Source organism: Caloenas nicobarica, chromosome 2 (assembly GCF_036013445.1).
Source record: "Caloenas nicobarica isolate bCalNic1 chromosome 2, bCalNic1.hap1, whole genome shotgun sequence".
NCBI lineage: Eukaryota > Metazoa > Chordata > Aves > Columbiformes > Columbidae > Caloenas > Caloenas nicobarica.
The window spans coordinates 34,752,917-34,778,939 of NC_088246.1; the positions used below are offsets into that span (position 1 = coordinate 34,752,917).

Below are 26,023 nucleotides of genomic sequence, written 5' to 3' on the forward strand. Positions count from 1 at the left end.
CATTAAAAAAAGAGTTTGTCATATCACCAGGATCATAAGAGTAAAATCATGCTCATTTGAGAATAACAAGAATTTTTAGTTCCTAATATTCTGAACCAAGGCATTTCTCAAGTCCTACTTTTTCCTCAAACCTTAAAACATTTCAATGATTCCCACGTTCCAATTTACTTGCCTTTTAGGAAGATAGAGAAAAGTATGTAGATCTTGGATTTTTGCAAAAAGAGACAGAAAAATTCAGGAATTGAAGCACAATATGCAATTCCATTGTATCCCTTTTAAATCACTACACAAAATAAGTGCTTTAAACCAGCAAACAGAGCTTGGACTTTGCAAATAAATGACAGTTAGTATATTAGGACTTGTTGCTAATGACAGGTAAACATCCCAAAAAATAATCATTATCCTGTACCAGATGTGGTGCTCGGACGCTGTTAGCCACGTGCAGCAGACACTTGCATGTTTATATCCATAAACCAAAACCAAGGACAGCCTGTGCCATCCTGCGTGGGCCTCTCCTGCCAGGACAGAGGGTAAAGCTACAACCAACTTCTTAGTAAGACAGAAACTGCATCTCATTAGATTAAATTAGATGAGGCTCTGTGCAATAAGACTTTGATGTCCTCGATGGTGGCTCTCTATGGACCATAGAGAATGAAGTACCTCAGTCACGTGGAAATTGCTCTCCTGATTGTGACCTAGGCCAAGGAGCTAAATGCAAACCAGTGTTTGATAACATCGCCATCCACTGAGTCTGTGACACCAGACTGTTCCTGAAGCAGCTGGAGAACAGTGTTTATGCTCTTGTCAAATATGCCTTAAAGTTTTGCATGAAGAGGAAGAGGATGAAGCATCACACAGCTCACATGAACACAGCAAAACCTATCAAATTGCTCAGTCCCTAACTCCTGAATGCTCCATTTTAGGAATACTTGGCTAAGGCTGTACATATGGGTGTTCATACCTGTCACTTTAAGCTCTCACAACATAACAAAATCCTAGATCTGTTTACCATGCAGACTTTTCTCTTTCCACCCATATTAAAAAAAAACGGGATCAGGAATGTGACAGACACTTGTTTCAATTATTAAGATGACACCTCAGGTTACTTTGGGAACAAGTCCTACACGAGGTCATAGCAACACATTATGACTAGAAAACAGCACATCTGAAGAATAATCTCCATATGGAAATTTCTGCAAAAGCCTAAAACTCACCCACCTGACTCTTCTGACTCAAAGAGCCACTTGTGAGTCCATCCCCACAACAGGGTGAAGAAAGAGTCTATGCATTCAAAGATACTCAAACATAAGCTTCATAACCCTCAGGCACACCACGGTGGGGTCCCAAGGCTCCCTATAAGCACACATTCATGACACTACTTCAATGACAATAGATGCCAAGAGGCACCTGATGATGGTATAGCTGTGGAATGCACCTTTGCTCAGACAAACAGGTGACAGGGAAGAGCCACCCATGCCCATCCCTGAGCAGAAGGCAAAATTTGCACTTAAAAATAAGCAAGATTGCAGCAGGATACACTTCATACCCCAATGCCAGCAGTGTTTTCAGAATAGGTTTTCAGCTGCCTGGAAGGAATATCCTCAGTGGCAGCTAACCAGTGCTCCAAGTGAACAAAGACATCCACTCAAGCTAAAGGGACTTAAGTTGCCCAAACACCTTTGCCAAAACAAGGAACTTGGTAACAAGTAGCTCATAGATAAATGGACATTAAGTGTCCCTGTGATTTCTCAATTAATGCTTCTTCTAAGACTGTTTCCTTGAAGCCTCTCTCATTCATATAGAATATTTAATTTTTATTTTTAAGTCCCTTGTGAGCTCTTCTAGATCAGTCTCTGCAGTTACCTTTAGCTTTTCAGGTTGTTTCCATTTCTTTGAAACATAGCCAGCCCTTTCCTTCTGCCCTTTGTACTTCTACATGCCCCAATAGCTTATTTAATCAGCGTCTTAAAAATTGTTCTACTAGAGGAAAAAAAAAATAGAGGAGAGAAGTAAAACTCAAAAATTAACTTCATACACAAACAAGATTTACAAGTCTTTGTCCAATAAAGTAAAAAAAAAAGAAACCTTTTTTTTTGTAAACTGCCTCCGTTAAAAGATAAACTCATACTTTTCCTTGTTTTCTTCTCCCCAGAGACTGACAACTACTCCAAGTAATCTGAAGGGCTGACTTGCCTGAAGGTCACAGAACCACCTGCTCTTTTCCAGATCAGGTCACATAAGTAAGAAAAGGTGAAATGGTTTCAACTGTTCATGCATTTGTTTCAGAAGCCCTTAGTTTCAGGTTCAGGGGCTGTCCTGGTACCACCCCCAACCTCCACAAAAGCCAGTTTATCCTTTGAATCTGTGAGTTTATCCCTTCTTTTTGCATGTTAGCTTGTCATACTTCCAGACTATCTGGAACGGGAGCTTATTCAGAGGACTGAGCAAACAGCATGAACGGGAGCAAGACAGTTCAGACACTGTGGTCCTTCCAGCTGCAAAGCTCCCACACTTTTACACAATGACACTTGTTTCTCGATGCCTTTTTTCCAGATGTTGCCACTATCTTATTTGCAGAAACCTGGAAACTGCCAGAGATTCCTAGCAGGCTAAAAAAGGTGCATCTGGCAGGGAAAAATAGGCACTAGCAGAGGGACAGACATGACTAAGATTGAAATCACTAAACTGAGCACTGTTTAGGTGCATGTTTAAAGCAAAAAAATCAAGAACAAACCACAACAAAAGGAAAAAGTGGGAAAGAAATGAAAATAAGCCAAGTGAGGAAAAGAACCTGCAGGCTTATAGTGTGAATATCAAGAATAGCAAAGTAGGTTGCAAACCTTGAGTAAAAAGAAAAGCTACGCTTCTCATAACACTAAAGTTATACACTATCAACAAATCACTTCTAGTTTCTCTTTAAAAAGTAACAGTAAATCAAGGCAATCCATTACCACAGATGTCATTTTGTACAATACAATGAAGCAGAAACCCATGGTTTTTTAGTTGAGTCCACCACTCTAATCGAAGTGCACAGGGACTAAGGGTGGAGAGAACTTTTGTCATAGAGGCACTGATATTAGCAATAAAATAACAGAGTATAAACATATTTCCGTTGTAGTTTTCATCGGAGCACCTTTTCCTGATAAAGCCACTATTATACTCAATATAGTTTAATATACTCGTAACACCCAAGTTGTTCATTCCCACAAACAATGCTACAAGTGTGGAACTTTTCCTGTTCCTTGAAATGACATTTTCTTGGCTTCTTCCTCTGGGAAAAGTACTTAGGCAACAACCTTCCTTTAGTGCAATATATATAGACCCGCTTGAGTTATTTGACAAATTTCAGTGTGCTGTGCCACATTTTCACTTTTCTAGGTCATGAGGAATCTCAGACTCAACTCTCTAGATGTTACTGTTGAGCAAAGAAGAGGGCACAGTCAGCCACGTCAGAGTTTGTAAATCTCCGTTATCCACTTGTTAGGGTTCATTTTGAAAATTCATCTTCCATTGAGTTGCCCACAGCAACCGCCACCAGAAACAGGGAAGACATGAAAAATATTCTTCTCAGTATAATGAGATTGTCTTGTCTTGACTAGCAGAGCACCATCTCTTTCCAGAAAGACTCTGGATCTTTCTGATACAACAAATTATCTTCTGCTCCATAGCAAAAGACCTCGTTTATGATTACTAATAAGGACTGGATTCGAATAAGATTCTATTGAATTTTTTTCATGTATTTCTTAGAGAGCAATGTAGCAAGCAAATCACAGCTTTCTGGAGATTAGTCTATGTAATTTAAATCCTATATATTTAACAATACTGCATTTCAGAGCTTATACATTTATAAAACTGCAGCATTCAAACAAACATTTTCATTTTGGAACCCTGCTTTATGACAAGGGATCACTTTTTCCTTCCATATCAATAGGAACACAACTACAGAGTAGCATTATTAATTGCAAATTCCAGCAATTTTTACATTCCATTTTATGACATTTCTTTCTGTAGTAATTCAAGTTGTCTAGAAAATAAGGTCTAACACTTTTCTAAGAAACACCATTTTCTGGTTTCACTGAGCGTTTCACTAAATGACCAATGAATGTCTGTTTCCAACTGCAGCCCCATGAAATACTTTCAGTGTACAAGCAGGAAGACAGACAACATTAAGAAAACCAACAGAACGGAGCTACTGAAACATCACTCCCAGATCTTTGAGGTGATTTGGCAAAAATATAGCAAACTGATTAGTTTTGAACAGCAGCATTGCACAGATTATCACCATCCACTAACCATCCAAAATCAGGGATTTCCCTTACCCCAAATGGTGGATACGAAGCAGCAGCAGCAGCGGAGGCAACACTCACTGCAGGAGGTGGGATTCCTGAAGAAGAAGGTGGGAACAGACCCAAGGCATTCAGATTTAATCCAGGAATTAAATGTGCTTGAAGCTGCAATGGCAGAAGAGTTAAGTCTTGGTTATTAACTTTAATGACAATCCTAGTTGGCATCGGCTATTAACCTTTTCAGAAGATGTGTATTATTTAAAAAAAAAAAAAATTCAACTCTATTACCTCAAGGACTCTGCTTCAAACCTATTTCCCAGACATACACATGGACCAATAGCATTAAAAATATGTAGTAGGAAAGGCAGGTGGGAATCGCTTGCTACAACCTGATCACTGAAGCTCATGAAAAACTTTGTAGAAAGAAATTCAAGCAATAGCACAATTGCTTTCAGAGCGAACAGAACTATCGGAGAAATATATGGGTTTTTTACGTTATACTAAAAGGACAGACAGCCCTGTAGAAACAGAGAAATCCCATGAACAAGCCATGACTTTTCATACACTAGGGGTATATGCCACACTATAACCCCATCCTCCTCCTCATTTCCTTTCCTTCCCACACCATGTGAAAAATCAAGTATTTGATTTTTCCCAATATATTTCCAAGAATTTCCTGGGAAATCATCAGCTATTAAAGTTGTGTGTTCCTTATCTGACCACATCTGAGAAAAGCATCATGTGGTAGGAAGCATTTGTTGACCATGACACAAAACCTTTCAGTACCCTTTTTTACTTTTCCAGATTATTTCCCAGTAACGTGATGATGCTTTAGAAATACCTCAGCTAGAGACTGACACCATCTCAAGCTATCAAGATAAGCCAATCATGAGATACCAAAAACCACCCCAAAAGCTTCACCAACTGAAAAACTACCCTAATAATCACTACGAACTAAACTTGAAATCAATCCAGTACCAGAGGCGATTTTCTGTGTACCCACACCTTTGCCAAACAGCAGAGCAGCCTCAAGCTCACCCCATGTTTCTGCTCACTATGTGAAGCAAAAATGTACCACTACAAAATACTTTGTCCTCATGTGTAGTTTGTATCCTGCGATTTGCTTATAGTATGGGAGGGAGAGGAAAAGCAGGGAAAATATTCTCTCCAGCTGGCAGAGAAACCATGAAGAACAGCCATTTCTAGAAAATCAGAGACTACTGTAAACTGAAAAACTATTTTCACTCCGATTCTAGACCTTAAGATTTCAATACACATGCAAAAAGCTCTACATAACTTATCAAAAATCTTAATAGTTTCTCAATATGCATTAGTAATACTTTGGCAAACAAATCAGACGTGTGGGTTTTGTTATATAATCACCAATCATCTTTGATTAACTTTTCATCTTTATCATCTATATTAAGAAAAACCTTAATAAAGCATTCCTAATTTAAGTAATTGAAAGCAGGAGAGATCCTTCATCCATGTGTTGTTACACTTTTAACATGAAGAGACTAGGAATCACTACTTTAAGGAATATATACAAACTAGAGCACACAAACCACAATAGTACATAAACACACATTCTTTTAGGTTTTTGCAACAATTGAAAAGTGCTCATTCATTACCTCAGTTTCTCAGTTCCCCTACTCAAAACAAATCAGAAAAAGCCTTAATTAAAATAGCATACATACATAATTAATTAATTAAAAAAACCTTGCCCAAGCCCCACAGATTAATACAAGAGGCAACAGGTAGAGGTTGCAACACGGAAATTCTCATCAGCTGTTGGGAAAGAACTTTTCACCATGAAAGCACTGAGCCAGGGCACAGGCTGCCCAGAGAGACTGTGAACTCTCTGCCCATGCAGATGTTCAAAAAGAGGACAAGTCCCTATACAACCTCATTTAACTCTGAAGTGGGTCCCATACTGAGCAACCCCTCGATGGGCCAGGTGACCTCCAGAGATCCCTCACACCTAAACCTTTCCATGGTTCTAGTTCTAGAAAGGGCCCAGGCAACAAGACAACTCACATTCATAGCAGCAATATCATTTTCATAAGACTCCCTGATTTTCTTCATAATTTCTTCCTCAGCCTTGGCACAAGTTTCAATACTGCCTTTAACTGTAATGGTCCTTTCCGGATTATAGAGTGTCAAGTCCTGCAATCTGCAGATAAAACAGAAGCACGGTTAATTAGCGGACAAAGGCTAATCCAGATTTATGATTCAAGTGGGATGACATCTGAGCATGTGGAGTTTGCCCTCCAGAGACTGTTGTATCAGTTCATAACAGAGCTCAAACACAGTTCTCAGAGAATCTGGAGAAACTCTGTCCTCACAGCAAACTCAACAAAAACCGCCGCAGTGAGGTTTGGCATCAGATGGTTGAGGTGTGCTTTATGTGTAACACAAGATGGAAACCACCGTGCTCCGTAGGAACATGAGCTGCAGAGCACAAGGTTCAGCTTCGCACTCCACACCAGCCCTACTAGCAGAGAGAGGGCTTCAGGGATTTTAGACATCCCAGAAACAGACCATAAAAAACTTTCTTTCCTTGAGAACAATAGTGAATTCCTTGAGGAGGGAGAAAAAGCCCAACCCTCAGTGAAACTGCAGAAGAGCCTCCAAATCCTGAGAGGGAGGAAAAAAAACACCCCAGCTGTGTGCAAGTCAACATCTGCTGCAAAACACTTATCTCCTGCAGGAAAATGAAAGGGCTACAGCATTAAACTAGTGCTTTGTTAGGCGACAAACACTGACCTACTGTGGTAAAATGGAAGAAACCAACTGGGAAGCCGTGGTATATCCACGTATGGAGAAAAGGTGAGCTGAAGTGGCAAAGATAAAAAAAAAAACAAACACACACCACCAAAATAAAACCACAAATAAACAAACAAACCAACCAACCTAAAAAAAAAGAAATAGAGCGTGGTACAACAGAGGTGGTGAAACCCACGGTAGGAAGGAGAGAAAAAGCAGCATGCAAGGCTTGCTTTCTTGCTCAGTGGGCAGCGTGTTGCAACTTGCGCATCTCACTTAAGCGGCAGCAAGCACAAAATGCATTCACAGAGCAATCCTTAAGTTTCTGGTGTGCAAGCACTGAGTTACTGCCTCAGGAAGGAAAAAGTGGTGGAGAACACCCCAAAGGAGAAAGGAAACACTTTCCCAAACCAGCTGCCTTTAACTTTATGGACAAGCTTACCAAAAAGCCTGAATGAAGAGATCACAAGAAAGACTAATTACACAAAGCAGAATCAATGGGTATATTTGCCCTCTTTTATGTACCAATTAAACCAGGCGACTTCATGGGGCTATTTCGGGCATAGCATGACAAGTGTGCTCTTGAGGCCAAGATTTTAATGCAAATAAGCCATTAACTTGCTAAATTAAGAAGTAGTCTGCAAATGTTTACAGACAATGTGTTATTTCTGTCATCAAAAAAGACAAGTTGGTTTCACGGAATGAAAACCATTATCCCATTTAGCCTGTACATGTGTGGTTGGTTTTTTTTTCCCTTTAAGAAATAGCATTAACAGCCTGAGTACTTTTTGCAAACAAAATGTTTATGCCAACACATTTAAGGGACCATGCTGGCCTTACAAAATGTATTCCTGAAACACTTACTTGGGTGCCTTTTCTCCAGTGGATTCACTTCTCTTCCTCAGACTAATTCCACAAATGTTTACATGACTTCAAGGAAGGTCTCAGGTTCTTTCACACAATTTTGAATTTCTTCTTTTTGAGGAACCTCATTCATTCTTAGCTTCCTTGCCTTCACCTGGGCTATTTTCTGCAATACGTTTTTTTTTGTCTCCTGCATATATTCACATCTCTTCATATACCTCCATGTGTCTTCTAAACTTTCTCCATTTCCTAAAGTCTACAAGCATTACTCTCATCCTTTCCTGCTAAAGCCTTAGATGCCCTCAAATGATTGTAAGTTCACATCAGAGCACTCGTTTTTCAAAACAGGAGGTTGTCTGAGGATATTGCTCCAGAGTAAAACTACTATTAACATCCAGGCTTCTACAGAGATGTTGATCTAATCAGTGATTTGCAGATTTGCAGTGAAGGTGAAAACTCAGTCCTGTTTAATGTCAGCTAAATTTGAACGGGTCTCAGTTACCTTCACAAATTCACAGACCAAAAGCTATTACTTAGAAGACTAGTCCATGTATTCCAGTTTGGTTGCTAGTGGCCAGAGGGACAGAACTGCTACTAAAAATACTTAATATTCATTTGCTTTTTTTCCTTCCTTCTTGTCCAAAATTCTGATCTATACCAGAAACTGAAACATCAGTACTTTCACTCATTTTCACACATCTTAGAACTGATCCAGGCTTACGGTTTAAAACACTCGTCATTACATATGGTATAATACGTTAAAAACAACTGACACTTAAAATATAGTATAACACAGGCTCCACATAGCCTATGATATTTTTAGGCTTGCTCTTGACTGAGTTTACAATGAAGACTCACTGTTTACATTAAATTTAACTGAGCTTAAGTAACAGTTTAATACACATTATGGAAAGGCCTCCAAAAGGCTGTTATCTCAGCCTTCAAAACACATGTAGTGTTTTTGTAAGAACTCTGTACCTGAATGTACCACAGCAGCATTGTTGCTATTTGAGACATCTCACAGAAAGATAAGGCCACTGAAAACTTACGGAGATATTGTGATTTTAGTATCTGTGTCCTGTTCGATTTTCTTCAGGTTTCTTCCTTCTTTGCCAATAAGTCGACCAACAAAGTTGTTATGTGCCAATATCTTCAAGGGAATTTCTTCCGTACTGTAATAGAAGTTAAATGCAGTGAGACTTTTGGAGATCAGAGTGCAAGTTTTTATGTATGTTATGGATAAATTTTATTTTCATAGAAATATGTACAAGTCCCATTCACTTATACATGTTTATACAATAAGCAAAATGAGTCCAAGTGGAATGCATATTTCAGCACTATCATCTATAGCTTCCTTGTAACATACCTGCTAAATAAGTCAGACTGAAGTAGCAAGAGCTGTTGGGAAGGAAGAAATATACCTTAAAGCTTTTAATGAGAACTCACAACTTGTTACACTACTCTGGTTAAAAACTAGTAGTTGCTCAAGAAACTGCAGTATTGGCTCCAGTTCACCTCAAAAATCACAGCCATACAATGGCTAAAAGCACAGATTTGTGCTGGGGCTAATCAAACAAGTAAACTGTCCTGAAAAGAAAAAAGCCTTAGTTCCTTTACCTACTTAAATACAGAAAACGGCAAAAAATATTCAGAAAAAGATTGACTGGTTTATTTTTTTTAAAAGACTACATCTTTAAATTGAGCCAACAAGAATTCAGAATTTTTAATGCCTCCACAATGAAATGCCTTTTACTCACAATTTAGTATCTTGAGCTTCCTTTTGCATGATCTCCATAATAATTTTACAAGCCGTTGAGCAGCCTTCAGGAGTTGAGTGGATGGTAATTGGTTTCTCAGCAGCACCTGCATTCTCTTTACGATGAATATCAATTCTTGAAAGAAACACAGTAACTGTAACCATGTACTGCATGGTAAGCTTTGCATATTTCCAGCTCTCATAAAACTAGTTTATTTTGAGCTAACACTGACAATGTTTAAGTAGTTTAATTTTGCAAAAGATACAATTGCCTAAAGATCTAAATACTGAGGGTTTTGTGTGATAAAGAACCTCTCCTATCCTGATTTTACTGGCTAAACCAGGGGTGTCCACCTCATTTTCACCGGTGGCCACATCAGCCTCACGGTTGCCTGCCATGGGCCGAATGTGATTTTAGGACTGTATAAGTGTAACTACTCCTACGCTTAATACAGTCCTAAAATCACATTCGGCCCTTGGCAGGCAACTGCGAGGCTGATGTGGCCACCGGTGAAAATGAGGTGGACATCCCTGAGCTAAACATTGTCTTTATGGACACTGGGATCTCTTTTCCACATCAAACTCCCATCAAGATATTCAGGGGACCTGTTAGATAGACAATCTGCGGTAAACCACTGAAGACAGCACTTCCTTAGGCTTTCTCAATACTCCATCACCAACCCAGTCAGTTCACTAATAATGACCATGCAGGTATTTGCATTCATCCTCAAGATTACTTTTCTGTGCTTTTTAAGCCTAAAAATTTGTCCTGACATCACCTTTCCTCTAGCTTCACTCTCTACCACCCTATAACTACTAGTCTTAGTCTACACCATGTTTTGGTTTGCTCCAGGAATTTAACGAAAACTAATTATGACCTGCTTCAAGACAATGCCTTGAATATAATTTGTCCTCTGCCAGTAACTGCAGGTCACATACTCTTTCCACTTCTGCTTTCTGCCCTCTCCCCCAAACCACAGTTTTTTCCAAACCTGACAAACAACTATGCTGCTTTTCAATAAGCCTCTTTATTTTTCCTGTGCTTTCTGATAGTGAAAATTCATTTTGTTTCATGATGTAATGTTTTCTAAGAAGCCCATGGCAATCCTTACATCAACTGGAAGTAGATGACATTTCTTTTTTTAACCCCAAAACAATGAAAACATTCTTAAAGTCATGTATCTGTAAAGTCAGCAGCCTGTGATTATTTCTGCTCTATCCAGCCTTCTTTTAAGAGATAAAAGCTGACCTTGTGCCAGTCTTCCAGGATTTTTATAGTCCCAGAGTCAGATGTTTTAGATATCCCCTGAAAAATTGGTTGCCCATAGGCAAACTACAACCAAGTCTTGTCAGGACACCGCAAATCTCTTAAATCTGTGTTGTTAAACACAAGTAGTCTCCTGGGATACAACATGCTAATGAGAGGTTGAAAGGAGCACCATGATAATCCTGGGTTTGAGGGAGGAGGGCGAGCCTTCTTGTTTGTGGGGGGTATAATTAAGAGGATTCCCTCATCCTCATTGACTACGCTCAAAACTGAAGCCACCCACCCTCACACCCCTCGCTTACAGCTCATTTACAGGTCCTGCCTGCTGTAACTACAGAGCTGGGGGCTTGTACCAGCTGAAGGCAGCATCTTTCACTTCTCACTCTCAGGGGTATCCTGGAAGAATACTTTGAAGACAATCCCCACCTCCCTCTGTGCCTGCACTGAGCTATTCCTTGTGGATAGGGATTTAACACGCACTGGAAACAATCTCCTCCAGCATCTCTAGACTCCAGTGCTCTAAGCTTCTTAGGTCACTTAGCAGCTTGCTTTTTGCTTCCCGTGCATTTCCTTAACCTGTGTTTTGGTGTGGTCTGCAACTTGATAGCAACAAATGTATTCATCAGCAATACAGGGGGATGAGGTGCAAGGAGCAGTGATGCAAAATAGGAAGGTTAGGTTTTGGTTGGGTTTTTGTTTGGTTGGGTTTTTCCCCCCTCTTGAATGGAAAACATTTTTTAAGTCCTAAGAATGCCCTAAATTAAGCTAAAGCTAGAATAAACACTTAAAGTCTTGAATATGTCACCACACTGACTGCACATCCCACAGACCAACATATTACAGTTTTTTCAGTTTCACTTTTTGTGCCAGAACCTTATTGGTACGTCTGTAAGCAAATTCTCCGGCATCAAATACCATCCTACTAGCATAGCCTAATTTCTTTTTTTAAAAAAAAAAAAAGATACAAGTCAGCTAGTATTTGAACATGTGTCAAAGAAAGAATCCAATCCTTGAATAAATCTTGCAAAATATTTCCTTTTCATCGTTATCTTCATTTGCTCTCTGACCACACAGTTTAGTTGTGAAGTTTTACAAGTTTCCCTTCACACAGGAGATGAGGACACAATATTAAAGCTTACAATTACAGTTTTGTAAAACAACTTACTTGGACTGTGTCTGCTTTGTAATGTTTCTGATTGTCGCTCCTTCTTTCCCGATGATGGCTCCTACAAACTGTGTGGGAACCAGCATCCGTAGAGGAACGTCCGACTGTGGTTTCTGCCTCGTGGTTGCGCTGGGTGATCCTTGCCTTGGAGGACCCCTCTGTCCAAATCCACGTCTTCCCTGGGGATGTTGTTGCGGAGGTTGCTGGGCTGCCATTTCATCAGGGATATATGCAACTTTCAAGGAATAGTTTTCAAGCTGAAACCCGTTCAGTTTTTCTATTGCTCTGTTTGTTTGCAAAGGGGAGGAGAGAGAAGAAAAGACAAAACAAAACAAACCACACACAATCATATGCAGGGCCTTATGAAATGACAAGTCATTCAGATACAGACTTTTGTTCTTTCTAAGTCACATGACAAAGCTAAAAACTGGTTCCAATATGAAAAGTCACATTCAAAATTCTTCAGTCAAAATTTTGATTGAACAACTTTTTCTTTTTATTTAAGGCACGATATTAAGGACTACAAGTTAGCTCTTGCTTCCTCTGGGCTTCTGTGCACTTTAAAGATTTTGCTGGTGCAACCCTATCAGCAAAACCTCACAGGAGACAGAGCTTATACACTCAAAAGCATTCTTTTGCCTGATTTAATTTAAATCAGTTTCCCAAACAGAATTAAAGCTGCACCAGAGGGAAAACTTTTTAGCTGGTATCACAGCACCTTCATTAGCGTTTTTGCCAGCACAGCTATTTGGCTGGAGTTTTTGCAATAACTGACATAGCTATGACAGGAGGAAAAAAAAAATAAAAAGCCTTCAAAACCAGACAACGTCATTTGAAACACCACTACGCAGACCACAACTGCACCTCATAACTTACCAACTAGTCCTGTTGTAAGCAAGTTTAAAAATTCACTAGCAAATGAAAGCCAACGCCTCTGTCAAACTCTCCACAGATGCAGAGGTGTGAGAAGGCAGTTAAACAGTGTTTCAGGTTCTCTTGTGCTTTTTAGGCGAAGCAGAGCCCTCTGTCAAATACCACAGAGGGATGTCTCCCAAATGCACACAACACGCTGTGGTCCATCGTGCCAAATACCCACCTGGTCGCTCAGCTCTCCCCTTGCCCAGCCCCTCTGTCTAACCAAGATAAGGCCAAGTTTGCAAGTCAGCCTGAGCTGCTGGTCTCCTCTGCCTCCCAGAGGGAGCACAACCCTCACCTTAAGGGTCAGATTTCTGAAGAGCAGACGACCTTCCACTCACAAACAGAATAGAGACAATGCAGTTAAAGATCCAGAAAAAATATAAGAATAATTAAAGCTACACACAGCCTGCTGGTAAGCTAGTAGTATAAAATTAATGCATTTGTCCAAGAAAGACATTTCAATTTCACTGCAGCAGGTATACTATTCAGATTATTAGCAATATGATATATTGATATCACTGAACGTGCGTTGATTTGGGGTTGTTTATAAATGCCAGGCTTAATCTTGGACCAAAGTTTACTAGGGGATTTTGTTTAAAGACAAAATTTAAATTAAAAACACTAGTGGGAGGAGGTTTCCATCCCATTTTGAAGAACCCACCAACATTTTCTTTAAAAAGCTCCAATAACCATATGTTCTAGAGCAAGCTCCCTGAAAATTAAACTTCTTCCAGTTTTTCTGTTCACATACATTTGTGGGTGGTTACTGCCAGTTTACTAAACTCTGCCTTCGGCAACAGTTTACTCCTGCCTCTGCTGCAGAGATAAAGGATGATGCTAGCCAACCACTTCAATTTTCAAGGGTAGCCAGTGAAAAGTACTGCTCATCTCCCGGGTGTTCCCTGTGACAGCAGCTTTGCAGGTGAGAAGTGTCATACAAGTACTGGGGATAATACACCCCTCATCTCCCAGGTGTTGAACCAGTATTCTTGAAATACTTCAGTCGGACAGTAAAGAGCTTATGAGAAAACAGGTAATTTGTGTCTTTGGAATGGTGTGTAATAAGGGCTGGTAATAAATAAGGCTCAAGGCAATACCATTGAACAACAAGGAAAGCAAGATATTGAATAACTGATCACTGCTCATTAAATGCTTCTGTTCACTAAATGAGAGACAGGTCGTCTGGGAAAAGGGGGAGTGTAATCGCTCCCATAACAGAAGAATCTCTTCGAGAATATGGCAAAAGAGTTGGATTAAAATTTGCTCAGGCTGTTTCAAAGCTGACATTTCTTAACTTTTACTCTGTGGACTTGGAAGAGCATTCTATTACACAGAAAGTTATATTTACAAAACAGTAAGGGCAGTGAGCAGCAGGATTAACAAAACTGGCGTTCCTATGGATTTCTCTCTCAAACTTTAGTTTCTGCATGGATTTCCAATGCCCAAAAGGCATTCTGCCGAAGTCCCTCTCCATGGAGATCCTATCTGGGAAAGGGGTCCGGAGCCTTTCCTTTTTATGCAACCTGAACATATTAAGTTCTTTTTGACTGCAAATATGAGACTTCTGTGTCTGGGTTGAGTTTTATTGAAATAAGACAAAAAGCTGAACTGCTATGAGGGAGAGAAATGGCACCAGCAGACAGCGCAGTTGAACAAGCCCTTTTTCTTTTGGAAACAAACCTCAAGATGTTGGAGAGATGAGCATCAATAATTTCATGAACATGCTGCTAGGCTCCAGATTGATATCCATCCCAACTCATTCCCTTCCATGCATTCATTTGACAAGTTCAGACATTGTTTCTTTCCCAAAATGCTTCAATCTCCTCTGGCTTTAAAACACCTTTAGACCAGAATCCCAGCACTAATACAAAGCTTTACACTAAATCAGTGCATGAGACTTCTCACACTTCCTTAGAAGTGATAGAAGGAAAACATTAGGCTTTTTGTTTGCAACCAAGCTACATACCTATCACGTTTTCACCAAAAAAAATATACAACAACAACTGGCATATATATATGTCATACTTTTTCTAGAAAGAAGACTGGAATTTTTCTTCTTAAGAACAACTTGTAAATTGCTAAATAGCTCTATGTAAGTACCTTAAATTCAAAGCAAGCTTAGAAAAGTTCATTTGCCATTGTGGAAAATCAGTTATGTCAGCAGTGAATAATCCCTGGCCACCAAAGCCATATGATAACACGGAAAAATAACACACTAAAAATATTGGATGGGCTGCTTTTGAGCAAGTATTTGAAGGCAAACCTGCTTTAAAGTTCACTTCTCTAGCTGGATATTAGAGATACTACAGTGTCTATAGCACTGTATGCTAGGATTCTCCAGTATACTAGCGAAACTACAGTAGTATCACTTGTTTAAATTAGTCTAGATATTTATAGAGAACGCTTTAAAACGACTAATTCACTCTCTGAGTCAGAGAGTTCTTCATATTTCATAGGCTGACTCATTTGATAATTTGACTTGTTCAAGGGACAAGAAGTCAGCAGAAGAGTTGGTCACTAAATGTTGCTCTCCCAAGCCTTTTGTGGAACTGACGTTTCCTGGGTAGGTGGTCCCACACTCTGATTTGGGCACACACAGGGGAATTCCAGGATAACTTATTTTCAGTGATGCACCCAAATACAGAGTTTTGGTGCATTTCTTACAGAAGACGCAAGACCACAGCTTTTGAAAGTTCACTTTGGCTGTCAAGCCTCATCTTCACATTCCAACCTTTGACAGTTTTCACTAGGTTTTTTAAAGTATTGCCATACACCTTTATTTATCTGTTCTGAACTCTTTTTTTTTTTTTTTTTGTAGCACAAAATATAGGACTGGAATTGGGCAAGATGATGGCTCAGCAGTCCTTGAGCACCATAACAAGCCCGAAGTTTTAGAGGTATCTCAGCAGCACTCCAGGGTGAGGGGCGGGGAGGAAGCGGGGAGAAGAAATCAAAAAGATAACTGAGTGATTAGGGACTGTCCTCTAGGTGGGTGCAAATTTCCTGTAAAACAGCATTTAGGGCAGCACTTGCTATCAGGACAGCCATCTCCATTCCCTGTGAAAGCCTGAGCCTCGGAGGAAAGCGACTGGTTCTTCGCAGCACTAGTAGCATCTGTTTCAGTCCAAACACCTGTTCAATCCAGCTCCTTTTGAAAAGCACATCCTCACATAGACTGACCACCTCAGAAACTCAAGTCCAAATGACTGCAACACCTCCTCTGTCTTTCCACAGAGACCTGAGCCTTCCCAAACAGGGCTGGGGGGCTCCTTCCATGGCCTCAAGTTAATGAAAGTTGTGCAGGTTACCTCTGTCTGAGGGCACTACTGGTACCTACTGAAACAACCCACAAACCATCTTCTGCACAAGGGCTAAAAAGTCTTAATCACTTCATGAGGACAAAGGTGGAGAAAAATTCAGTAAATTTCCTCATTAAGCGGTGCCCTCCTCCTTCAAATCTTCTTTAAAATTCAATATTTAGTGGAAATTGAAAATGCTTCCGTTTCATATACCCACAAGAGCTGGTGCACAGGAATCTCAGTGTAGTTCAGGTTTTTTTTTTTTTAGAAAACAAATTAAGAGACAGCAGCAACTACTGCTTATACTCTGTTAAAATGTGTAGCAGCCTAGCTTATGTTCACGTGACACCTGCTCAGAAGAGGGTCCCTACATAAAAATGAAACATTCAAATGAATATTTCATAAATTAGTCACCTGAATTTTTCCCATCAAAATGACATCTCACCACTGTCCTCTCATGAGCTCCCTAAGAGAGAACATTTGCCCAGCCTTCTCCGTTCTGATGCTAGCAGAGGTTAAGCATCCTAGATAAATGAATCCAGTAAAAGCACCAAGTCTTGTGCTGGAAATCATTCATCCACTGATAGCATGATGACACTAAGCACTAGATGGAGAACATATTTCACTCCCACATGCAGCTTATACGTACACCACCTTTCTTTTTTCCTCCCTGAACAGATACATTTGCATACTGAGAAGACAGATACACAGGGCAATTTTTCTTTGGCATAATGATTTTTTTTCCATTAAAATATAGTTTTCATTAGTATTTCTGAAAATAAAAACAAAAAAATAAATCTAAGCTTGTAATCATACACCACTGAATTTTCAGTATTATCGTTCCTATGGCAACATTAGCCCTGACCCATGACGGCATGTAAAAGTATCAGTTATGTCAACTCTTGTTCATCAAGGATATATGTTGTGTCTACACACATACAGAGCATTGTGCTTCATTGAAAATGTAGAAAAAAAAATTTTTGCAAGTATTCTAATTAAAAAGTGACCACTAGTGTCTGAACACTCAAATAATGTACCTACTTATATTCCTACTAATATCCGCAAAGATGCAGATACTGAACTCCTCACATCGCAGCCTGCATATAAAATACACCATCAGTTATGAGACACAACCAGACATACTTCATTCCTGAGCTAAAAAATAAGATTAAAAAACCCACCCAGCCCCATACTAAAAAGAATACACACCCACTTCATATATATGAGATCAACTTTGCACAAAATTTCCCTTCCAAAATCTTGGGTAGAGCTAAATCCTGTAGCATGCATTAGACTCCTACACACTAGAACATTTTGGGGTGGGAAAGAGGAGGTGGTGTAACTTTTGAAGATAACAGCCATAACTTAGGTGGCAGCACATCACAAGGACATGATTGGCACATCATGCTGGTTGCAGTCAGGGATCAATATCGGGAGAGGACGAGGGGCCCTTTGACAAGCCGGTCACAAGCTACCTACATGCACCTGGTTGGGTTGTTCAGGCTGAGCCATGGGCTCCAGGCTCTACTTCTCACCCTCTGAACTCCCCTCTTCCAAATACTCCATAACCCACCGTGACGTTCAGTAGTTACGTGTGCCCCAGCAGCATGCACGTGCTTTGAAAGGCCCTCTCCAGTTTCTGGGTAGGATTGTGGCCACGGCAGTTTCCGACTTCGAACAACGCCTTCCTCCTCTCAAGAGAGGAGAGGGATGAGGTCATATAGATGCCTTGGCAGTCCCAGCCTTCTCCTCGCTATCCACAGTCCCAGAGAGCGAAGGGTGGTTTCTGCAGACCCGTGCATGGCTCTGTTTGCTCTACACCTCTCCACAAACATACCGGGCTGGCCACCTGGCTCCCCTGCTCTGACCACATAAAGATGAGGAGCAGCATCCTGCTTTTTCTGTCAAGGCAGCCTCATGCCTGTCCAACTATGGAAGAGGCATCACTACAATAGGCCAAAGCCATAGACCTCCATTCCAACTAGAAGTCAGTAAACCGTGTACATCTCAGATTTTGGGTGCTGCATGTTCCATCCAAGACTTGTTTCTCAGAAGCACTGCAGCTTTCCTCACCAATTTCAGTTTCCAAGTTAATTTTGGATACAGCCCTGTATTGAATATTCCGCAACTGCAGTACCAGCCTAGAGGAAAAAAGCCTCTGCCTCAACAATTAGACTTGCAAGACAGAAGAAGGCTCAGTTCCCCAGCTGGGTGGAACCAAAAGTTTTGTTCAAAAGTAACATCCTCCGAGCAATGCATACCACACTTGTTTAGAACTGCTTATCAAAAATATCTCCAGATTGTGTTACAGCACCTTTGCACAGCGTTGCCAGTGCACACTCCAACAGGCACAGCAATGCCATATAGTCCATCCAGTGGGAAAGTGGCCAATTTTGCATGTTCTCTCAGCCAGCACTAACTCTGAGGTTAGCACATGTGTTGCAAAAAGTGCAGAAAAGACACAATTAGAACTGGGGAACCACTGTATGCAGCGGCATAGAAAACTTAATGTCAGTGTTTGCTCTGAAAGTCACGGCTAGGAGTATAATTTACCCTAAACAGCTAAATTACAAAATACGAAGCCTGTTATCAGCTGCATGATTCTCAACAACTCTGAGCAGCTTTTGATAAAGTCAGTTCTTCTTACTCCTGGTACCACACAGGCTGACCAAAGCTGCCTTTTATCAGCTATCGGCACTTGTGTACCACCCCCTCCACAGACCTGCTGTCCACCGCAGCCAGTTCCAAGCAGCAGAGCTAGGTCATGGCTGGGGAAGCCATTCAACTGACACCACCGCCGTCACTGCAGAAAAGCTACACGCACCGGGTCTGTAGTGATTCTTCAGTGCAATTCCTCACAGTTTTTTCCTAGAAAAACCTCAGTCTGGCCACTTCTTCTCTTAGAGGTTTCTGTATGGTTGCAAGGCCACATCCTGAACCCTATGTCTGTATAAAATCATTCACAAAAGCAAAGCAAGGCTTCCTCACTCACTTTACTGTTCAAGACAACCAAACTATGTCATCGTTCAACTTGTATCTCTTCAGACACTCCACCAACATTTATGCTTCAAACCTGCTTCAAATTCAAGATGTTTTCAGTTATTGTCATGAGATTTCTCATGCAAAACAGTATTTTATTTCAGATGCTCTTACAGTCTTGGCTTATCTCAGCATTTCCTCAGGATTGAACTTAAAATTTTACAAGCACAGTCTGAGGAGGGAGAAACTGTTGTTGTTTTCAACTTTAGAAGGGAGAGCAGAAGTCCAGGAAGCCAAATCACAGATGACAGACAGCTCTGAAGCATGCATCATGCTTCTTTCCATGGTATTTTAGGTACTTCCTTCTTACATTTTTGAAGAAGGAACTGGCACACGTAGCATAGATTTTTAACATTGCACCATAGGTTTCTTCAGAACTAGAAATTCAATATTTTTCTTAACTACTGCACAATAGAATTAAAAACAACAGAAGAACCTGGATGATTCAGGTTTTGAGAAAAGTCAGATAGTGAATTCAAGAAGAACAGTGTATCCTTCGGCTTCAGCGTACAAAGGAGACACCACTGACACAAGTTTCCCATCACATTTGTTTAGAATATACTAACAAGTAACCTAACACTTTGAAAGATTAAATACATGTGTTGCATTCAAGTCACACAGAAGTCATAATTACTTAATTATATGTACAAATATTATTTCATTTGTAATTTTGAATTAATGCATACCATAAGCATACTCTGCATCTTAACCACTGATTTTAGTTAGCCACAAGGTGGCAGAAATTTCAAAGTTAAAATGAAAACATCACTGTAGGCTCTTCCCTGAGTTTGGTTTTGTTTAACCTGCTACAGCTACAAAGAGGAGGAAAATATGTTTATGTCACCAGATTAGAAATTAAGGAACACACAACTCATTTTTCTACCTGTGGTGGAAAAGCAAAATTAAACTTATACCATAATATGTAATGTGGATGTTTAAAGGAAAGGGATATACAATGGTTAAGTAAAGCATTATGTTTTTAAACTTTAATATCTAGATTTAAAGTTATGAATTACTGAAGACACAAGCAAGCATAAAATGTGACTTAAAATTCAAAAAGACCAAATAAATTATTTTAGGTATTTGGATTATGATTTTTTGTGTTTGGAAACAGCATTAAATTTTCTGATTTAAACAAAAAAATCTTAATGGAAAACAACAGAATCAAATAGGAGAAGAATGCAGCTGCTCACCAGAAGAGAGAACAATCACTGTAAAAGGACATCACAGAGCTTTTTTTAAAACATGGCTAAAGTCATTAAGCAATAACTTCCATCCTCTGTCACTGGTAAATCACTGACTTTCTGCCCTCCCCAGACAAATAATTTTACCCCAATCTGCAGTTTTCAAAATTATTAATTTATTTTTAATCAAAGCGCAGGAAAAGTTGATGACAAAAAAAAATATAGCAAATTAAGGTAATGCACACAAGGCTTGGCGTGGGGAAGACCAAGAGACTTCATTAAGAGTTAATGCTTACGTGATCGTTTTATCGATAAATTAATCAGAAGCAAAGTTGCATATAAAAATTGCAACAACATGAATTCCAAAATAAAAGTTAAATGACAGTAACAAGTAAATAAGGTACTTACTGTCGAGCCTGGTCCTTATTGCCGTATGTTACATTTACAACTGCAGTCTCCGTGTCAGTGTTCACTAGAGAGGAAAATGTGATGAAAAAAGGTTAAGTTCATTGTGCACTCACTTCCCACTACAAATTTGAAAGCAACTTGAGAGCAGAGCCATACCTTGCTCACAGTTCTCCACTGTTCCATACTGAGCTAACAAACTATCCAGCACCTATCAAGAGGGAAGAGAAATAACAGATTTCAGTTTCAAAACAAATTAACAAAACAAAAAGGCCTGTGAAAACACCGAGGTTTGTAATAATTTTATCAGAACACATAGCATTCAAGACGCCTGCTCCAATAAGGTAGAAACGTTAATTATTTGGGGAAGAACAAACACATTGCTAGTTTTCTTTCTCACAACAGAAAACCTGTGTTTAAAACCTCATGAATCTGAAAGTGCGGAACATAACTCCAAGAAATCACACTGCGCTGTTACAAACTTTGAAAATCAACCTTCAAATCACCTGTTCTCATAGTGGGCTACAAGCAGAGGCAGAAAGATTTAAAGAGCAGTAAATCTGGAATCTTTCCATGTAACCCAAGCATACATATTATAAGTATATAACGTTCCATTGGTTTTGCTTGTTTTCCCCCCTAATAAGCATAGACAATACATAAAAATATCTTATTCTCTTATTTAGTGGGGGTTTGCCTACACAGAGAAGTTAACCAGACAAACCAGCACACCAGGAGCTGTTCTGCAAATATTTTGACAGTTTTCCCAAAAACCCATTCCAGAGGAACCACTCACAACAGTATCTTCACAATTTTTTGAAAAATTGTCAGAAAGCTAGGGAGGAATAGATGAAAGTGTATGACAAGGGGCAAAAGAAATCCAAATCAGGTAGTTTTATTTGGCATAATTTGCTTTATGCTAGTCAAAGGGAGGATGAAGAAGGGGCAGGAAACAATAAGACTTTTAGGAAAATCAAGGTGTCAGAATATTCCAGTTAAAATATTAAAATACCCACAGTTGTATCACTTCTAAAATTCACATGGCGAGAAATAATGTTGCAGAAAACAGCAACCGTGGCAGTAACTAGCACAGAACACAAGTACATCATTGTGGTTTGTTGCATCCTAGTGTTTTGTCTCAAGAATTAAAATGATGCTGGAAGAGTTCACCATTTACACCAGAGAGTGAAAAGGTAAACTTGCAAATTCTTCTGTGACTGAAGTGCCATTCTGTGCTTCCATTAGTCTCTTACAGCAAAACGTCAGAATGCAAGGGAGGAAAGAAACCCTTTGGGGAGAGGAAGGAAACAAGGAAGCAGGGACAGAAGGGAAGCAGTCAGCATAAAAACACATCAGTGCAGCTTCTCATTGCAGTCCACTTCCACTTGCTATAACCAGTAACTGAGTGTGCACAAAACCTCAGTCCATAAAAGTGTGAAATTCAAAGTCTACATCCTCATTAAACTAAGAATTCAAAATTATAATTTATTAATGTACAGTATACTTTTACTACAATATAAAAGACATTTTTAGGATAAATTGCAGTTTATCTGCCCAAACTTAATGACAACATACATCAGTATAATTTCCAATCTATACCACCTATTAAAATTGAAATTGCACACAGACATTTCAAAGGTAATATTTCAAGCTAGGTATTTAAAAGGTAATGCACTGCTCACCAAGTTTGAGCAATGCATTACTTCTTCTAACTGCAGAATCCCCCCATCCTTCTTGTATAGGATCTAGTAAGTTTTCTTGGCAACTGTTTTGTTTTCATAGACAAGTTGTTAATTGTCCTCTCCTCCTACAAGTAGAGATTAGCCTAGTTTGAGAGTTTGCCTTTTCAATCTCCTAAAAAAAAAAAAATTTCTGCCACACCTCAAATCTGACAATTTAAAACTAAGGAAAAGTTTGCTCTGAAATTCACCAAATATTACCAAAGTAGAGATGCTCCAGGGGATTAAAATAAATTAAAAGACTACGGAAGATCCTGTTAAGATAATTGAAATGTTGGCACAGAGAAGAGGGAGAGTTGTGAGATCTTGCAGGTCTGTGGCTGCACTTCCACACGGTTAGAGGAAAGTCGTCTTCCTCAGGCACCTTAAGTGGTAATTGTGCCTCCACTGACCTCAGCAGGTGAACAGAATCTCAGGTGGGATCAGGGTTTTAGAACAAGAAGAGCAAAGGCAAGTCACTGGTTCAGAGACCCATTCTGAAATGTTTACTCAAAACAGGATACCAGCGAGTTCATCAGTCTGATAAAGCAATTTCTTTGTCCCTACAGAATGTCAACAGCCATGCTGTATTACACAGCGGCCTGTATTACAATGTGAGCTGATGTCTTCAGGTAGTTACTACAATTTTGTTTATATGTGAACTGTGCAGACCACCAGCTCATGTCCACTCTGCTACAAAGCTGCATCACTTTAAAAAAAAAAAAATCATTGTCGTCTTTAATCACACAGGAAAAGATCAAAGCTGGAATTCCAGAGGTACCACGAGACTTTGCTGGATAAAAATTAACCAATATTTTGTAAGCTATTTCCATATTAAATTGATGTTCTGGGATAAGGACACCTTTTCATGAAGACCCACATATTGAAGTCACCAGCTTCATCAAGAAAAATAATGTTTTAAAGCTGAATTCACACAACTTTTTAAAGAGAGACTCTCTCTAAAAACTAACTTTCAGCATATTTCTGATCAGTCATCAGAAACCTCTCAACACACTAGCCTTGCAACTGCTCCAAGGAGCCTAGGGACTGAAAGGTTCCTTTAGCATTAATGCTGAGGAATAGCCAAGAACAGCCCATTTAGCATCCCACTCCTCTTCACCAGGAGTCGTCCACTTAGGCTGCTCCTTAATCCTCTTCTGAGCTATCTCAGTCAGAGACTGTGTCCGTCTGGGCTTTAATCCAAGTGATTTTAGTTCCTATGTTCTTAAGAGAGTTGCTTTACCAAACGGATTTGTGAGAAGTTTCCTCAAAGGATTGGACCTTTCTTTAACTGAAATGAGAAACAATCGTCTTGGGTCAAAAACACTTGCTCTCCATAGCACTGTCCTCAGCAGGCACTTGTATTTTCATCACCATCAGTCTCATGCAGCAAGGTTTTAAACAAGATCAACACCACAGGGGCAGCCTTTTAACCAGGCTGTGTTTAAAATGCACTAGTAAAAAAGTATCAGGAGCAGTTGCTGATGTATGCATGTGAGGAGCAACCTTCTTACAGGGAGAACATTTAACTGAACTGGCCGAGGCACTTGGGAGAAGTCATTGCAAATGTATTCAAAGCCAGATCGTCTATCGTAACTCACTTTCAAAACACAGAACTCAACTCCTGCATGTGTTTCTTGCTTCCCAAGTATTTACTGCAACAGCCAGTTTCTAGTCACATCCTTCGTTTGTTCATATTTCTCTTTGCACTGTCTTTTCCCTCTCCCTAAATTCTTTCTCTAGCCCAAAGCCTCTAGTTCTGCTACAAAACAAACATGTTTTGTTTAAGCTGCTCTTCCGTAACACTCTTCGTGTACAGCCTTGTTGGGCAATCAGAACAAAATTCAAAGCCAAGTTGGTGGTGCAGCAGCAATTCTGATGAGCAGCTGAAAAGAAAAGTTTATTTGTACAAATATTTAATCTAAGCTAGAAAAAAAAAAAAAAGTCTTTCCTTCTCTTGAGCTCTCCTTCTAGCAGTTGTCTAAATTGGGTCTCCTGCTCTTGTTATAGCACAGATGTCTCTCTCACAAAAAGCTGCAGTCTTATACTGTGGACTTTCATTCATCAGGCTCTAAAAGCCAATTCTGACTTCATTATAAACAGCATTACCCTACACCAAGCCCCACAAATCGAGGCTGCTTTACAAAGGAAAATAGAAACAACGAAACATTACTCTTCAGTAGAGCCAAGAGCTTGGAGCACACACTAAAATATCCTGGTTTTCAAAGCAGATTTCACAGGTTTAGAAGTAGCACCTTTGAACAAACCAGAGCAGTTGTTTCCTACACTTTCAGAACAGACTACTTCATACACATCATCTCACTGTGCTGTAGGATTTCTGCCCTACACCATAAGCAAATTAGTCTCAAGACATCTGGTCCATAAGCAGTTATCCATATTGTTTCTTTCTCACACGCACACTTAGCGATGGGAATTTCACAGTGGTAGAACCTGAAGTTATTTTCTCCACACATGTAGAGCAAATCCATTAAGCCACCACCTTTGCTTCCATGACACCCATCGTGTTGACTGGGTGTTAAAATTAGACAATACAATTGAAATCACAGATAGTGGAGGCAGTAAAAGACAGGAGGATTATGGTCATTCAGTAAGAGACCACATGGAAATTTCTGGCTTCAGAAACTGAGTGTTTCAGGCGATTTAACAAGAAAGGAAGAATAAAAAAAAAAAAAAGTCAGGCAACAACATGAGGAAAGTAACAAAGTTGTTGGTGCAAGTGGCTTTTTGATTTAAAAGAGGAGAGACAGGGTAAAAGAAAACAAAAGAGCCAGGTAAGGAAAGGAGAGGGTGGGAGTGCAGAGCAATGCTAATATCACTCCAGATGTCAAGCCTGGCTGATCCACTAATGCCATCTGCACACTTGAAGTACTCTGTTGGTATATTTAAGTCTACCAAAAAAAAGGCAATTTCTGATTAATTATATTTATGTAGCACAACTAGCCTGATGTGACACTCACCAGGCCCTGGTGTGCTAAAATTTGCAGCACAGCACGAACAGGGCTAGCAATTTGTGACTTCAACATGTAAAACAGGACCTCAGCAGAGCCATCATTTCTGCTGCAGGCCCGCCAATGACTGACAAGGGCAAAAAGGTTCTTGAAAGTGCCTTCGGTTTGGCTTAATCTTTTTGCTGGTGAAAATTGCATCCCAAAAAAGGGGCCTGGCTAGCATAGCTTTACAAGGAAAATTAAATATGAAGTCCCTAATAAATCCCTGAGGAAGCAGTAATTTTTGAAAAATGTTGCTGGATATCACTGCAACACCTGTGCGGAGGCCATGGTGGATGAGTGAGCTCAGTGCCAGGTTGTCCAGCACATCTCCCATCCCAGGCAGCCTGT

General features: G+C 39.8%; 2 protein-coding genes across 3 annotated transcripts in view; both read right to left on the reverse strand.

The window, feature by feature from the left end:
* The window catches only part of HYCC1 (hyccin PI4KA lipid kinase complex subunit 1), a 364,011-nt gene that overhangs the window by 182,817 nt on the left and 155,171 nt on the right, over positions 1 to 26,023 (reverse strand). The window lies entirely within an intron of this gene.
* Positions 1 to 26,023, reverse strand: part of IGF2BP3 (insulin like growth factor 2 mRNA binding protein 3) — a 115,128-nt gene that overhangs the window by 21,982 nt on the left and 67,123 nt on the right. For both annotated transcript variants that reach the window (XM_065628231.1, XM_065628232.1), the window contains 7 exons: positions 21,109 to 21,160; positions 20,953 to 21,016; positions 12,105 to 12,389; positions 9,674 to 9,808; positions 8,966 to 9,088; positions 6,324 to 6,459; positions 4,320 to 4,451 (listed from right to left, as the gene is read on the reverse strand). In XM_065628231.1, coding sequence (XP_065484303.1) covers positions 4,320 to 4,451; positions 6,324 to 6,459; positions 8,966 to 9,088; positions 9,674 to 9,808; positions 12,105 to 12,389; positions 20,953 to 21,016; positions 21,109 to 21,160 — 927 coding nt within the window. The remainder of the gene's footprint in view (positions 1 to 4,319; positions 4,452 to 6,323; positions 6,460 to 8,965; positions 9,089 to 9,673; positions 9,809 to 12,104; positions 12,390 to 20,952; positions 21,017 to 21,108; positions 21,161 to 26,023) is intronic.